Here is a 17,267-nt window from a genome sequence, read left to right on the forward strand (position 1 = left end):
GTACTGGAAGTCGCAGCCAGAGTAACTAGGCAAGGAAAAGAAATAAAAGACATGCAAATAAATAAGAAAGAAAGAGATGAAATTGTCTCTGTTCACTGATGAAATAATCTTATATATAGAAAACTCTAAAGAGACTACCAAAAAACTGTTAGACTTAATGAATTCAGTAAAATCAACATACAAAAATCATTAATGCTTCTAAACCCTAACAATGAACTAACTGAAAAAGAAATCAAGAAAACAATGCTATTTGTAATAGTTGCAAAAAAATACTTAGGAATAAATTTAACCAAGGAGATTAATAATCTCTACACTCAAAACTATAAAACATTGATTAAATAAATTGGAGAACACACAAATAAATGAAAAAAATTCCATCTTCATGGATTGGAGGAATTAATATTATTAAAATATCTATGCTATTTGACGTGATCTACAGATTCAATGCAGCTCTTGTCAAAATTTCAATTACATTTTTCACAGAAATAGAAAAAATCCTAAAATTCTGACTGATAATTTCAACACCTGTGTCATATGTAAGTCTGGTTCTGATCTTGCTTTGTCTCTTCAAATTGTGTTATTTCTTGCCTTAGCAAGTTTTGTAATTTTGTTTTTGTTAAAAGCCAGACATCTTGTATAGAGCAATAGCTACTGAGGTAAATAGGATTTTACCATGAATATTTATATTAATCTGGCCCAGAGTTAGGTTGTGTTTGATGTTTGTTGTCTCTGTGGGTACCAGAAGCATTAAATTTCTCTAGTGATTTTGCTTTTGTCTTCTCTCTTGGCCTTGGCCCTTCCCTTTGTGCTGTACCTCAGAGACAGGCTGTCTCTTGCAGCTCTTCCAGCTGTAATCCATTGTCATTTTACCTGGAGGCTTATTAACTTGTTGTAGGGTGTGGGGGGATGAGGGCCTTCTACAATCTTCAGATTCTCAGTCTTTGGAGTGCATAGTGGGCCTGTGTCTTGGAAGTATGACTTTCACAATTGTTTTTGTTTCTCTTCCAGGGTGTGGTAGATTGAACTGTAACCCCCAAAAAGATATGTTGAAGTCCTAATCCCTGATACCTGTGAATGTGACCTTATTTAGAAAGCGTCTTTGCAGATGTAATCAAGTTAAAATGAGGTCACACTGGATTAGGGTGTGTTCTAAATCCAATGACTGCATGGCCTTACCAACCCTCCAAGACTATGAGAAAATACACTGTTGTTTTAAATCACCTAGTTTGTGTAATTCGTTATGGCAGCCTTAGAAGAGACTCATACACATAGGTAAAGTATTCCCTCCTGCCAACTAATACTTTCTGTGGTTGTAACATTCCTAGTCTATGTCTTTGAAACCCTCTCCCTTGTATATTAAGGCTTTTCTTTATTTTTTTTTTCCCTTAGGTAAGACAGGGAGATGGAGTGGGGCTGGAGCAGGCTGAGTTGCCTTCCCCTAGTTGAGAAGGGATTTCACTATTGCCCTCTGTTATTTTTGTCTTTCTCCCAACTTGTAGGTTAATCTTAAAAATAAATGGCTAGAGGTCCTGTCAACTCCACAAAAAGTATTTTCAGACCACACAAAAGGTATTTATCATTGCATAACAATGTGAATTGTACACTTAAAATGGTTAAGATAGTAAATTTTATACTATGTGTTTTCTTACCACAATTTTATCATCCCAATTTTTTATATATGTGCTGCCAAAGCAAATATTTCTTACCACAAGTTTTAAAAAGTATCTGTCTTCACACATCTCTTACCAAAATGATCTTCATGTTGCTGCCAAGCACAAGTCAGAGACTTGGAGGCTGTATGGTGCCAATGGACAGCTAAAGGAAGTAAGCTTTTGAAGTTGGGCTGTGGAAGGGCTGGATATATGACTCCTCCCTTCAGCAAGTCCTGAAGCCTGCCGTGTAGGTGGGACAATCTGTGGTACCACATCCTAGAAGATTGGATAATAACAAGTTAGTAATATACAACAACTTTTATGAGGCTATAGGAATAACACTACAGATATAATTATGTAAAATGATAGATTTAATGATCTCAATACAGAGGATTAAACAAAGGAGAAATTGTGAAAAGTTAAGCATAAGTGATCTATAACCATTACTTACATTTTCTCATTAGCCACTCTTATTTTATATCATACAATCTTCCTTTTGGCCTACTACCTAACTGAAGCAGTGCTTTAAAAAATTCACTAATCTTAACCTACCAAATACATACAGTCATCTGCATAATGACATTTCTGTCAGTAACAGACCACATATATGATGGTGGTCCCATAAGATTATAATGGAGCTGAAAAAATCCTATCACCTAGTGACATGGTAATGTAGCACAATGCATTACCTTTTCTATGTTTAGATGTGTTTACATACACAAATGCTCAGTGTTATGTTACAATTGCCTACAGTATTCAGTACAGTCACATGCTATGCAGGTTTGTAGCCTAGGAGCAACAGGCTATATATATCATATAGCCTAGACGTGTAGTAGGCTATACCATCTGGGTTTGTTAACACTCTAGGATGTTCATACAACCATGAAATTGCTGAATGAGGCATTTCTCAGAATGTTTCCCTGTCGTTATCCTGTCAACTGACCCATAATTGTAAAAGGATTATTTTTCATGTCTCATCCTTCTGGGTCTCTCTGCTTGTGACACTATTGATCACCCCTATTCTGACTATGTGAAACTTTCTTCTCCGCTGGTTATGTGTGCCGTGGGCAAGTTACTTAAACCCTCAGTGACTCCATTTCTTCCTTTGTAAAATGAGGTTGATAATAGTATTTATCTCATGGCTTTACTGTGAGGACTAAAATACTTAGAATTATATGTTCCATACTAAGCCCTACATATGTATCACTGCTATTACTATCGTTATTATGGCTGTTGTTAGGAATAAACTGTATCTGTTGGGAAAATGCCTTGATAAAACTGCTTGGAATTGGTGATGCTGAGTAGCATAGTTTTAGAAAAATTAATAAAACAACACCATTTGTATAAGGTCTTAAAAGGAATTAATTTGTCCTATGGCGGAAGACTGAGAGAGCTATGTGATTGCAGATAGGGTGTGTGGTTCTCAATGTGAACCTTCTCAGTTACACCCTCAAATATGCAGTAGTGTAATTAAACCCACAAAATGCTTATCTTGAGTGGACTGGTGAGTGCCTGTGTGTGTGTGCGCATGCATATGTGGGGGTATGTGAGTTGTAAGCTGATGAAAGGACTGAACTTCATGCTGATATGGGATGAAACCAATCACATAAATTAAAGCCATAGCTAGAGATATAATAGAATTTACTAATCACTAGGGAGCAGTCTGTAATTACAGGATAGAGAATGGAAGGCTAAAGTCAAATTTATTGAGATTTTATGGCTGAGGGCAAAGAGGAGAGCACAGAAACTCCTTTGCTGATATCTGGGTTACATTTATTTCTTCACTGTCTCTTGTTTCCAACCTCCTACCTATAGATACTGTTTGAAACAGGGGCTGGCAATCTGTGCCACACAAACTAAAAATGGATTTTATATTTTTTAAGGAGTTATAAAGAAAAACAAAGATGAGTATGACACCAAGACTCCAGACCAAGACCACACTAGAATTTCTTCTTTGTAGTCTATGAAGTCTACAATATATGCTATCTGGATCTTCAAAGAAAAAAAATTTCCAACTCCTAGTCAAATATTAAATTCTTAATCAAATACTCTTCTCCCACTACATCGAATAATCTCCCAAAAATCTACTCTTAAGTATATTCACTCACTTCATTATTTCACAAAATAAATATTACTAATAGGTACTTTTTTTTTTTTTTTTTTTTTGAGACGGAGTCTTGCTGTGTCGCCCAGGCTGGATTGCAGTGGTGTGATCTCGGCTCACTTCAAGCTCCGCCTCCTGGGTTCACGCCATTCTCCTGCCTCAGCCTCCCGAGTAGCTGGGACTACAGGCGCCCACCACACGCCCGGCTAATTTTTTGTATTTTTAGTAGAGACGGAGTTTCACCGTGTTAGCCAGGATGGTCTCGATCTCCTGACCTCGTGATCCGCCGCCTCTGCCTCCCAAAGTGCTGGGATTACAGGCCTGAGCCACCACGCCCGGCTATAATAGGTACTTTCTTAAGTATTAAGATACAAACATAAATAAATCAGCAGTCCTAGCCACCATTCAAGATGTTCACAATCTAGCAGGGAAGAAAGACAAGTACAGGGTGATAACTACTACTATTTGTAATAGTTTTAAGCATACAACACAGTGAAAGGTGCAAAGGAGTAAGAAGTTAACCATGCCTGAGGAAAGTGGTGGAGCTCCACATGACTAGTGTTCTTTGAAGAAGGTTTCGTTGTTTTATATTTACTTAAAAAATAAAACTGATTGTAAAAAAAAAAAAAAAAGATGGGGGGATTGTTGAAGGTGTTGGAAATAATCCACACAACCCTGAAATATATAAAATAATAAGTAAAAGCCTCTTTCTTTCATTATTTACCACCCCATTCTTTCAAGGAAACTGTTGATGAGGTTTGGCATATACAATGACACATATAATTAAAATCTCCACACCTGCTATAGATACATACAGAAATACATATGTATTTAAATGATAAAGAATGGTAGAAAACAAAGTCTCTCCTCCCCCATTTCCCATAATCTCACTACTCAAATGTTACCAGTTTCAATTTTTAGAAATCAGCCCAAGCAAAACTGGATATCCATATGCAGAAGAATGAGACCCCTATCTCTTGCCATATACAAAAAATACAATCTAAGTGAATTAAAGACTTAAATCTAAGACTGCAAACTATGAAACTACTACAAGAAAACACTGGGGAAACATACCAGGACGTTGGTCTGGGCAAAGATTTCTGGAGTAAGACTTCAAAAGCACAGGCAAGCTAAGCAAAAATGGACAAATGGGATCACATCAAGTTAAAAAGCTACTGTACTTCAAAGGATACAACCAACAAAGTGAAGGGACAACCGGGAGAATGGGAGAAAATAATTTGCCAACCACCCATCTGACAAGGGATTAATAATCAAGCAATTTGCAAACTGGCAGCAGGTATCTGAAATTCACACAACTGACAAAGTATTAATATCAAGAATATTTAAAGACATCCTACAGGCTGGGCGCGGTGGCTCACGCCTGAAATCCCAGCACTTTGGGAGGTCAAGGCGGGCGGATCACAAGGTCAGAAGTACGAGACCAGCCTGACTAACATGGTGAAACCCTGTCTCTACTGAAAAATACAAAAATTAGCCAGGTGTGATGGCACACACCTGTAATCCCAGCTACTCAGGAGGCTGAGGCAGGAGAATCGCTTGAACCCAGGAGGCAAAGGTTGCAGTGAGCTGAGATTGCGCCACTGCACTCCAGCCTGGGCGACAGAGTGAGATTCTGTCTCAAAAAAAAAAAAAAAAAAAAAAAAAGACATCCTACAAATCAATAGGAAAAGCAAACAATATGTGAGCAAATAGTATTAACAGACATTTCTAAGAGAAAACACATATGGTCAATATGGTCAATCAATTCATGAAGAGATGTTCAACATCATTAATGATTAGGGAATTGTAATCTAGCCACAGTGAGATATGATATAACCATTTGATCGGCAAAAATTAAGATGTCTGACAATAGCAAGTATAGAGGTCTTGCACATCTTTCATTGAATTCATTCCTAAGTGATTTCCTGTGCTATTACAAGCAGCATTTTAAAATTTCAATTTGCAATTGCTAACAGTATACACAATGCAACTAACTTTTATATTCTGACCTGGAATGCTGTAATCTTATTAAAAACAGTTATTACTTCCAGTAAGAGCTTTGGAAATTTCTCAGCATTTTCTATATAAGGAATGTCATATATGAATAGAGTTCTACATCTTCTTTTGCAAACTTTATACCTTTTGTTTGTTTTTTTGCTGCATTGCGCTCACTAGTTAGGAGGAGTAAGCATGGACAACCTTGCCTTGTTCCTGATCTTAGGGGAAAACATTCTAGTTTCATGATTAAGTATGTTGTTAGCCATGTTTTTGGATTTTTTTGTTATTGTTATTAATGGCCTTTTTCTGGTTGGGGAAGTTTCCTTCAATTCCTAGTTTTCTGAGAGTATTTTTCAGGAATATTACTTGAATTTTAGTAAATGTACTTTCTACATCTATTATTTTATGGCTTGTTGCTTTATTCTAGTAAAGTGGTTAATTATTCTGATTGACTTCCTATGTTAAAACAACCTTGCATTTCTGGAATAAACCCCATTTGATTATGATATATTATCCTTTTTATACATTGTTGGATTCAATATGCTGAAATTTTGTTTCAGTATTTTGCATCTAGATACATGAGGAATACATGGTCTGGTGTGTGTATGTGTGTGTGTCATCTTTATCAGGTATTTTATCAGATTTATGCTGGGTTTTTTAAATTGTACTTTAAGTTCTGGGATACATGTGCAGAACGTGCAGGTTTGTTACATAGGTATACATGTGCCATGGTGGTTTGCTGCACCCATAAACCCGTCACCTACACTAGGTATTTCTCCTAATGCTATCCCTCCCCTAGCCCCCACTCCCCGACAGGCCCCAGTGTGTGATGTTCCCCTCCCTGTGCCCATATGTTCTCATTGTTCAGCTCCCACTTATGAGTGAGAACACGTGGTGTTTGGTTTTCTGTTCCTGTGTTAGTTTGCTGAGAATGATGGTTTCCAGCTTCATCCATGTCCCTGCAAAGGACATGAACTCATCCTTTTTATGGCTGCATAGTATTCCATGGTGTATATGTGCCACATTTTCTTTATCCAGTCTCACATTGATGGGCATTTGGGTTGTTTCCAAGTCTTTGCTATTGTGAACAGTGCTGCAGTCAACATACGTGTGCATGTGTCTTTATCGTAGAATGATTTTTTTTTGGTCTTGCAAAATCAGTTTTATTGTAATATGCATATATGAAAATTTACCCATGATGCATAGTCTCAATCCTAATTTAACTTGTCCTAATTAAACTAATCCTAAAGTAACTAATTTTACTTCCATTTTTATTATGTGTAAAAATAAGTTATTTCTATAATGTTTTGTACTATTGGTCTACTTGCTTGCTTGCTTTTCCATCCATTGCAATATTTGGGAATGGATTACAAAAAGATACTTGGATAAGTAGCACTGAAAGCTGTTAAAAACAGAGTATCAATTCCTGGAGTATGTTTCTATCTGGATGCACATGAATGAAATAATTGAACTCTCAAAGTTCTTTTTATGCCCTTAATTCAATGAAGCAATTCCTGAAGCAACACATTCACATTTCATAGCTGATTTACATGTTTCCTTTTGCTAGCCTTCTCTTTTGGACTAAGTTTTCTCCTTACTAATGTCAGTTCAAACTGGTGAGACTTCAGACAAGTGGTTTCTCAATCCTGATGGCACAGTAGATTGATGTGGGGAACTTTAGAAAAGTTCTGATGATCTGGCCCTGCCCCTAGAGACTGTGATTCAATATCTTGAGTGTATATGAACCACTTGGTTATTTGGTTACTATGTCATCAAAACAGGTTAAAAACGAGGGGAAAAGCCATTTTTTCTTCAGCCTGGCTATCTTGACAACTAACAAATTATTTTTTACCCCCAAAAGAAAAGAAAAATGGGACCAAAGATATTTTTACTTTTAGTAAATAAAGCGCATCAACTCTCAAAAGGTGCTTGGCCCTTTAAATGGCATGGCAATGCACAGACAGTTGGGTGAGGCTGCATGCCCTTCATATCCATTTCAACACCTACCTCGGGTCCTAAAATAAATATTTTTAATATTGTCTCATTCTGGACTGTTCCAACATGCACTATATCAGCTTGCCTGCATATTCTAATGTAACTGCATACAAGTTTCCAGCAGCTCATGTATTTTCTTTTTTTTTTTAATTATACTTAAAGTTTTAGGGTACATGTGCACAACGTGCAGGTTTGTTACATATGTATACATGTGCCATGTTGGTGTGCTGCACCCATTAACCTGTCATTTAACATTAGGTATTCGTCCTAATGCTATCCCTTCCCACTCCCCCCACCCCAAATCCTTTGGGTATATACCCAGTAATGGGATTGCTGGGTCAAATCCTAATTCTAGTTCTAGATCCTTGAGGAATTGCCACACTGTCTTCCACAATGGTTGAATTAATTTACACTCCCACCAACAGTGTAAAAGTGTTCCTATTTCTCCACATCCTCTCCAGCATCTGTTGTTTCCTGACTTTTTAATGATCACAAAATAAGTTAGGAAATGTTACCTCCACTTCACTTTTCAGTTCTAGTATTTCCACTTGGTCCTTATTTAGAAATTCTGTTTATCCTCTGAAGTTTTCCATCTGTTCATTCATTCCACTTATCTGCTCCTGTAAGTTCTCTAACATATTTACAATAACAGTTTTAATGTCCTGGTCAGAAAACACCAATATCTGGGTTATCTGTGAGTCTGCCTTTATTGACTATTGTCCTCCCTGCTTATTATGACTATTTACCCATTTTGTTATATATGTAGTATTTTTTGGAATGTTGGATATTGTGGATGGCATGTTGTAGATGGTTTTGTAAATAACCTTTATCAGAAGTTACTTTTTATTCCTAGTTTGCTAAAAGATTTTTTTCTCTCATAAATGGATGTTGAATTTTAGGGGTTTTTTTGCATTTATTGATTTGACTGTATGATTTTTCTCCTTTGTTTCTGTGGTGAGTTACCTTGATTCACTTTCAAAATGTAAACCAACTTTGCAACGCTGGCATAAACCAAACTACAATAGGGTATATTATCCTTTTAATACATCACTGTTTACAATTTTCTAATAGTTTGTTTGACATTTTGCATCTATATTGATGTGTAAAATTAGCCCCAAATTTTCCTTTCTCATATTTTCCTTATAATACTTTAGTTACAGGATTATTCTAACTTTCTAAAAAGAGTTGTAAAGACATCTATTTTCTTCTGTTCTCTGGAAAATGTCATGTGAGATTGATATTATTTCTTTCTTAAATTTTGATAGAATTACTCAGTGAAGGCATCTGAGTCTTGGCTTTACTTTGTGAGATGGGTTTGAGTTACTTAATAGTTATAGGTCAGTGCAGAAATTTATCTTCTTGTGTTCTTTTTGGTAAGTTATGTTTCCTAGGAATCTATGTATTTTATTTAAATTTTTAGTACACTGACTTAAAATTATTTACAATATCCAATTGTAACTGTTGTGTTTTACGATATATAATGGTAGCTCCTGTCTCATTCCTAATATTGGTTATTTATGCTTTCTCTCCTTTTGTTTCTTTATCCATATTTCTAGTGGTATTATCAATTTTATTAGTCTTTTCATAAAAGAAACTTTCTGTTTCAATAATGCTGTCTGTCAAATATGCCTTTCTTACAAGAAATTCTGTTCTTATCTTTGCTTCCTTCTACATTCTTTAGGATTAATTTTCTATTGTTTTTCCAATTCCCTGAGATGGATCCATATGTCACTGATTTTTTAGCCTTTCCTCTTTTGTGGAATATGCATTTTAAGGCCACAAATTTCCCTTACAGTAATGGTTTAACAGTATCCCTTTGAATTTTGAGATGCTATATTTCCATTTCTCAGTCAGCTCAAAATATTTTCTATTTTCTATTGCAATTTTTAAAAATTTCACCCACAGGTTATTTTAAAGTATACTACTAATTTTAGGGAGATTTTCTAATTTATTTCTTGTTTTCTAACTTAATGTCAGTGTGGCCAAAAAATACTATAATTGTTTAAAGTTTTTGAGATTTGCTTTATGGTTCAACACATCACGTATTTTTCTATGTGCAGAAAAGAACATGTATTCTGCAATTGTTGCATGTGGTTGTCTATATATGTCAATTAGGTCAAGTTTGTTAATATTACTGTCCAACTCTTCTATATAGTTATGGTTTTCTGTTTTTTTGTCTGATATTCTATCAGTTACTGAGGGATATATTTTAAGATCTCTGATTATGACTGTGAATTTATTTGGCATCAGAAAATTTTTGCTTTGCCTATTTTGAGTGTTAAGTGCATACAAATCAGAATAATTGTATCTTCTTGGTGGATTGCCCCTGTTATCATTATAAAATAGCTGTATATTTAGTAAATATTTCTACCTTAAAGTCACCTTTGTCTGGTATTAATATAGCTATATCAGCTTTCTTTTGGGTAGTATCTGCATTCTATACTTCTTCCATCCTTTTACTTTCAACCTTCCAATATCTTTACATTTTATATATGTCTCTTATAAACAAGACGTAGATTTTGTATTTTTTAACCGTTCTAATAATCTTTGTCATTTAACTGAGGTATTCAGTCCATTTACATTTACTATAATTACTGATATATTTAACTCTACTATATCACTATTTACTTTGTTTGTCTTGCCTATTCTGTTATCTTTTCTCTCCTTGCTTTGTTTTGTACTAATATGGTAATTTGTATTATTCAATTTACTCCTTGTTTAATTGTTATACATTCTTTTACTGTTTTTAGTGATTATTCTATGAATAATAACATATATATGACATATTAAAGTGTAGCACAAATTAGAGGGTTTACGTTAACTCCATTTATCTTCCTCCCTCAAGTGCTATTATTGTGTATTTTAATTGCATACAAACGCACGCCACATGACATTACTATTTTTATTCATTCATTCATTCATGCATTCATTCATTTATAGATTCAGAGCCTCGCTCTGTCATCCAGGCTGGAGTGCAGTGGCATGATCATGGCAAACTGCAGCCTCAAACTCCTGGGCTCAAGATCCTCACCTCAGCCTCTTGAGTAGCTGGGACTACAGGCATGCACTATCTTGCTTTGCCAAGACATTACTATTTTTTAAAATATGATCAATGAACATTCAGATCTACCCACATATTTAACCTCCCCCCTGCACTTCATTCATTATATATTTCCAAGATTTCATTTAGGATCAGTTTAATTCTGCCTGAAGATCCTTAATATTTCCTTTGGTTTTTGGTGACAGGTTCCCTAAGTTATGGACCATCTAAAAACATCTATTTTACTTCCATTTTAAAAGGCTGGATATAGAATTTACCAGATAAAATTTTAAGTTGACAGTTAACTTTGTCAGCATTTTGAAAATGTAATTCTATCGTCGTCATGTTGTTTTTGTTGAAAAGTCAAAGCCAATCTAATTGCTATTCCTTGAAAGGTAATACTTTTTTTTTTCTCTCCAAATGCTTTTAAGACTTTTTTTTTCTTTATTTTTTTGGCAGTTCTTACTAAAATACACCTAGATGAGGGTTTTTTATTTATTTATTCTGCTTTGGGTTATGGTACTTTTTGAATCCACGAACTGATGCTTGTGACAGGCAGATTTCTAAGATGACCTCCAGTTACCCTTGCTGTTGTAAAATCTTTTCCCCGGAGTGTGAGAGGGATTATGAATATGATAAGGTTTCACTTGCATTATTAGGTTATGTATATGGGACAGCTGACTTTAAGAAAGGGGAATGGCCCTTGGTTGGGATGACCTAATGCATCAATCCTTTGAAAGAGACTGGTCTCTTCTTCTTTTTTTCTTTTTTAAATTATACTTTAAGTTCTAGGGTACATGTGCACAATGTGCAGGTTTGATACATAGGTATACATGTGCCATGTTGGTTTGCTGCATCCATCAACTCATCATTTACATTAGGTATTTCTCCTAATGCCATCCCTTCCCCAGCTCCCCACCCCCTGACAGGCCTCAGTGTGTGATGTTCCCCACCCTGTGTCCAAGTGATCTCATTGTTCAATTCCCACCTATGAGTGAGAACATGCGGTGTTGGTTTTCTGTCCTTTTGATAGTTTGCTGAGAATGATGGTTTCCAGCTTCATCCATATCCTGCAAAGGACATGAACTCATCCTTTTTTATGGCTGCATAGTATTCCATGGTGTATATGTGCCAAATTTTCTTAATCCAGTCTATCATTGATGGACATTTGAATTGGTTCCAAGTCTTTGCTATTATGAACTGTGCTGCAATAAACATACATGTGCATGTGTCTTTATAGCAGCATGATTTATAATCCTTTGGGTATATACCTAGTAATGGAATCACTGGGTCAAATGGTAATTCTAGTTCTAGATCTTTGAGGAATCGCCACACTGTCTTTCACAATGGTTGAACCCATTTACAGTCACACCAACAGCGTAAAAGTGTTCCTATTTCTCCACATCCTCTCCAGCATCTGTTGTTTCCTGACTTTTTAATGATTGCCATTCTAACTGGCGTGGGATGGTATCTCATTGTGGTTTTGATTTGCATTTCTCTGATGACCAGTGATGATGAGCACTTTTTCATGTGTCTGTTGGCTGCATAGATGTCTTTTGAGAAGTGTCTGTTATATCCTTTGCCCGCTTTTTGATGGAGTTGTTTTTTTCTTCTAAGTTTGTTTGAGTTCTTTGTAGATTCTGGATATTAGCCCTTTGTCAGATGGGTAGATTGCAAAAATTTTCTCCCATTCTGTAGGTTGCCTGTTCACTCTGATGGTAGTTTCTTTTGCTGTGCAGATGCTCTTTAGTTTAATTAGATCCCATTTGTCAATTTTGGCTTTGTTGCCATTGCTTTTGGTGTTTTAGTCATGAAGTCCTTGCCCATGCCTATGTCCTGAATGGTATTGCCTAGGTTTTCTTCTAGCGTTTTTATGGTTTTAGGTCTAACATTTAAGTCTTTAATCCATCTTGAATTGGTCTCTTCTTAGTGAAAGAGACTTGAAGCAAGAAAGGGAATTGATGCCAGGAAGATTTTTCATTGGCTTTGAAGATGGAGATAACTATGTGGCAAGTAAGGCAGGCAGTCTCTAGAAGATGAGAGTGAGTTACAGCTGACATGCAGCAATGAAACAGGGACTTCAGTCCTATGGCTACAAGGAACTGAATTCAGCCAACATGAATGAGGCTACATGTGGATTGTTAGCCATAGCCTCCAGAAAGGAATGTAGCCTGGCCAACATTGTGATTTCAGCCTTTAATACTGTGACCAAAGAACTCAGTCATGCCACACCTGGACTTCTGACCTATAGAACTGTTAGCTACTAAATGGATGTTGTTTTAAACCACTAAGTTTGTGGTAATTTGATATGCAGCTATAGAAAAATAATGCAATGCTATATTACTTTTCAAAAATTCCTCATCATCATGTCTTCAAATATTGCTTCTGTACCATTCTCTCTCCTTTTTTTCTAGGACTCCTATTGCAAATATATCAGATCTTTACACATATTAGGTGCCAGACACTGTTAAAGGTGCTGAAAATATATCAGCAACCAAAAATATTCCTATCCTCATGAAGCACCTTTTAGTGACATCCTGATCCCCCTACACCTAAACTGTCTCCTCTCACAGAGTTCCTCCTCACAGTAAATTCTAGTCTCATTCAACCAGTTGCATAACTCAGAAATCAGTGCTTCAAACTCAATACCTCATTAAAAAAAGTTTCCCCCCCTAGTCAATTATCAAGTCATGATAACTTTTATCCCCTAAATGATTCTCAAACTTCACCCACCATAGTGTATCTCTACTTGCCAACATGCCTGTCCAGGCCCATCATTATTTCTCACTTAAAAACTGCAACAGCCTTCTAATTGACCTATCCACTCTTGCCCTCCCTTCAAACTTTTTGCACATGGTGGGAAGAGTTAACTAAAATATGTCAGTGTGTCACTCCATTTGAATGTCTCCCTAGGCTTTTCAATGTAAAATCCAATGTCCTTAATGTAATGCCTTCTACTACCTGGTTCTGAGCTACCTCTCAGCCTAACTTCCTGCTACTTACCTCCTTGTACTTTATTGCTTACCCCCAGATTTACCATGTTCTTTCATATTTGAAGAAACTCATGTTCATGCTCTTTGTTCAAACTGGAAGCCCTTCCCTTCCTACTCTGCCTTTTATTCATCTTTTAAGAATCAGTCTAGGTATTATCTCATCTAAGAAGTCTTCTCTAAACTCCCAGAATAAACCGGTAGCTTTCTTTTGTTCTCTCATAATACTCTTTATGTCTTTCTTCTTAATACATTATGTTGAAATGATATGTTTATATGTCTTTCCCCCTAATAATGCTGGATGTTTCTCAATAGGAAGGCCTATCTGTCTCATTCATTTTGATACCCTAACATCTAGCATGGTTCCTGGTACTTAGCAGAACTCCATAAATGTTTGTGAAAATTGAATTGAATTATTATTCTTCCAGCATCATAGCCTCTTTAAATCTAAAATGTCTGCTTAATCTTAATGTCTGCTTAAGATATCTTGCTTAAGTAAATAATATTGACTGGCTCAATCCAAAGGTAGGGTATACAGCAGATCATCAAAAAATTCATCCTTTGCCTATGATATGTTAATCAGCACTCTTTGAATATGGTGATTTAATTAATTAATACATAATTATATTACTTTTATAACCCATATTATCTTGTCCAGAAGGTTATCATAAATGACTTATTAGTCTTGCTGAAATTTCATTCATTCATTTAAGATATGTAATTATGTCTGCCATATTTCTATAAACTACCTCTAACAGCCTTGTCAGAAATAAGAACCAGGTTTGTGTTGAATGGCTTTGTTGATAACTGTAATTTTTTAAGTACTCACTTATTTGAAAATTTGTTTTAGAAGCTAACTTAAGAGACATTTAGCTCACTGATTAGAAGACTGAAGACTCCCCCTTTTTCTTTGTTAGACTCAGTAATATATTTATATAAATCCAATATTAAAGCACCTTTCCTATTTTCCTTAATGCCTTCGATTACTGACAGTAGTTTAGTAATATCAACTGAGTTACAATTTACCCATTCCAGGACACATGTACTTTTTCTTTCTGAGAGTATAGTTAAAATATTGTTCTTGTTGTCTTTACAAATATGCATTTCTACAAGCCTGAGGTAATTTTGGACCTTATCCTTCCAAATACTAACCCTTTAGGCATGTGTCACCAGTTATATTTATCCTTGTGTTTGTGCCCTTTTTCCTATTTCTTATACATTATCTTTTAAAAAAAAGAAAGTATGAACTCATTGTAAAACTTCCTATGTGGCTCCATGGTTTTCCTCTTTTCTCCTTTAATAGAATAATTTGCTGTTTCATAGCCAAAATTATGTTTTTGAGAGCTTCCCAACCTTTAGAGTCTAAAGCCATCGTAATGTAAATTAAGGTCCAACAAGTATCAATCATAATAACGGAAACTTTTGGAGAACAGCCATAGCTAGAAATTCTAGTCGGAGTAGACAATTACATAATAGGTCAATCTGAATCTTTTCATGGTTATTACTAAGGAAGAAGCATTACCTCCTGAAAGGCTTAAAGCCAAGAGTGCATTTAGCTCCTGTCAATTTTTCCTTCCAAATGTCTTTCAGATTTGTCCTTCTCTTTCCATTCCTATAGATTCCTTCATCACCTCATACCTGGCCTATTGCCATAGACTAGATGGTTTCCTTGCCTTCAGTCCATCCATATTCCAATCCATTGCCCATACTATTGCCAGATTAATCTTCTTAAAACACTTTCATCATGCCACTCTCCTGCCTGAGACTTAGCTCAAATGTCACCTTCTTCGTAAAATATTCCCAGCTCCCTTAGGAAGAGTTAGCAACTGCCTACTCAGTGTTTTCACAGGTCTCTGTGCACTTAAATTAAACCTTATTAGTGCACTTAAAACATGTATGACAATCATTTCTTTAATTATTTTTCTTACCTGAATTGCTATGAGCTCCTTGAGGAGAGGCAAAGGTTTGAGCAATCTCTTTACAATTGCACTCAGGGTGTTACATAATCTATCTTGCCCCACCCATGTCAGGACCATCACATATATGCCTTCTCTACTTACCATGCTCTCCCCTTCGTTTTTCCTGCTCATTCCTTAGGTCTCAGATTAAATATCAATTCATTGAGAAACCTTCGCTGACACTCTTATTAACTAATTAATTAGTTAATCATTTGAACAAATATTTGTTGGGTGTCTACTTTGTGCTAGACATTGTTTTAGGCACTAGGGATATACCAGTGAACAAAGAAGACAAAAAGTCTTGCTTTCAAGTTTATCTTCTAGTGGGAGAAGGTAGATAATTAAGTATAAACATAATAAGTTATATATAGTAAGCTATAAAAAATAGCAGGATAAAGCAGTGTGCTGGAAGTTGGACTTTGAAACATGGTGGTCAGGGTAGGCCTCATTAAGAAAGATAACATTTGATCAAAGGAGGAGTTAGTCATAAGGATATCTGGGGTAAAGTAGGCTAGGCAGAGGGGATAGCCAGTGCAAAGGCTCTAAGTTGTGATTCTATCTGTTGTGGCCAAAAGAAAAAAAAAAAGCAGCAAAAAAAAAAAAAAAAAAAAAAGAAAGAAAGAAAGAAAAAACATTGTAGCGGGAGCTCACTAAGCAAGAAGTAAAATAATAGGAGATGAAGTGAGAAAGGTAGGAATAAATAGGTCAGGTCAGATCATGTAGGGCCTTATAAGCTAATATAAAAAACTTTCGTTTTTACTCTGATAGAAATGATGAACCATTGTAGGGTTTTAACACTAATAGGTAACATGATGACACATTTTAAATGAACTGTTCTGGCTGCTGTATTGAGAATAAACTGTAAACGGGCCAAGGAAAGGAGGGATACCTGTTAGTAGGCTATTACAGTACTGGATTTATTGAAGTAATCCAGGCAAGAAATGATAGTGACTTAGACTAAGGCGGTAGCAGTGAAGGTGGTGAAAAAGGGTCAGAGTCTGTTTTTTTGAAGGCAAAAACAACAGGATTTGCTGATGAATTTAATATGGGGTGTGAGATAAAGAGGAATGTATTAGTCCATTTTCACACTGCTATAAAGGACTACCTGAAACTGGGTAATTTATAAAGAAAAGACATTTAATTGACTCACAGTTCTACATGGTTGGAGAGACCTCAGGAATCTTACAATCATAGCAGAAGGTGAAGGGAAAGCAAGGCACATCTTACATGATGGCAGGAGTGGGAGAAATTGCCACACTTTTAAACCATCAGATCTCATGAGAACTCACTCACAATAATGAGAACAGCAAGGGGGAAATCCACTGATTTCCCCTTGATTCAATCACTTCCCACCAGGCCCCAACACTGGGGATTACAATTAGACATGAGACTTGGGTGGGGACACAGAGCCAAACCATATTATCCCACCCCTGGCCCCTCACAAATCTCATGTCCTTTTCACATTTCAAACCCAATCATGCCTTCCCAACAGCCCCCAAAGTCTTAACTCATTTCAGCACTAACTAAAAA

General features: G+C 36.0%; 1 protein-coding gene across 3 annotated transcripts in view; it reads right to left on the bottom strand.

Annotated features, from left to right (window-relative positions):
• Positions 1-17,267, bottom strand: part of TMLHE (trimethyllysine hydroxylase, epsilon) — a 112,335-nt gene that overhangs the window by 41,862 nt on the left and 53,206 nt on the right. For all 3 annotated transcript variants that reach the window (XR_002913147.3, XM_024240999.3, XM_054545282.2), the window contains exon 2: positions 1,747-1,928. Coding sequence is in view for 2 of the 3 variants with exons in the window: in XM_024240999.3 (XP_024096767.1) it covers positions 1,747-1,927 (181 nt within the window). In the remaining variant the exon portion in view is untranslated. The remainder of the gene's footprint in view (positions 1-1,746; positions 1,929-17,267) is intronic.

Source organism: Pongo abelii, chromosome X, assembly GCF_028885655.2.
Source record: "Pongo abelii isolate AG06213 chromosome X, NHGRI_mPonAbe1-v2.0_pri, whole genome shotgun sequence".
Taxonomy (NCBI): Eukaryota; Metazoa; Chordata; class Mammalia; order Primates; family Hominidae; genus Pongo; species Pongo abelii.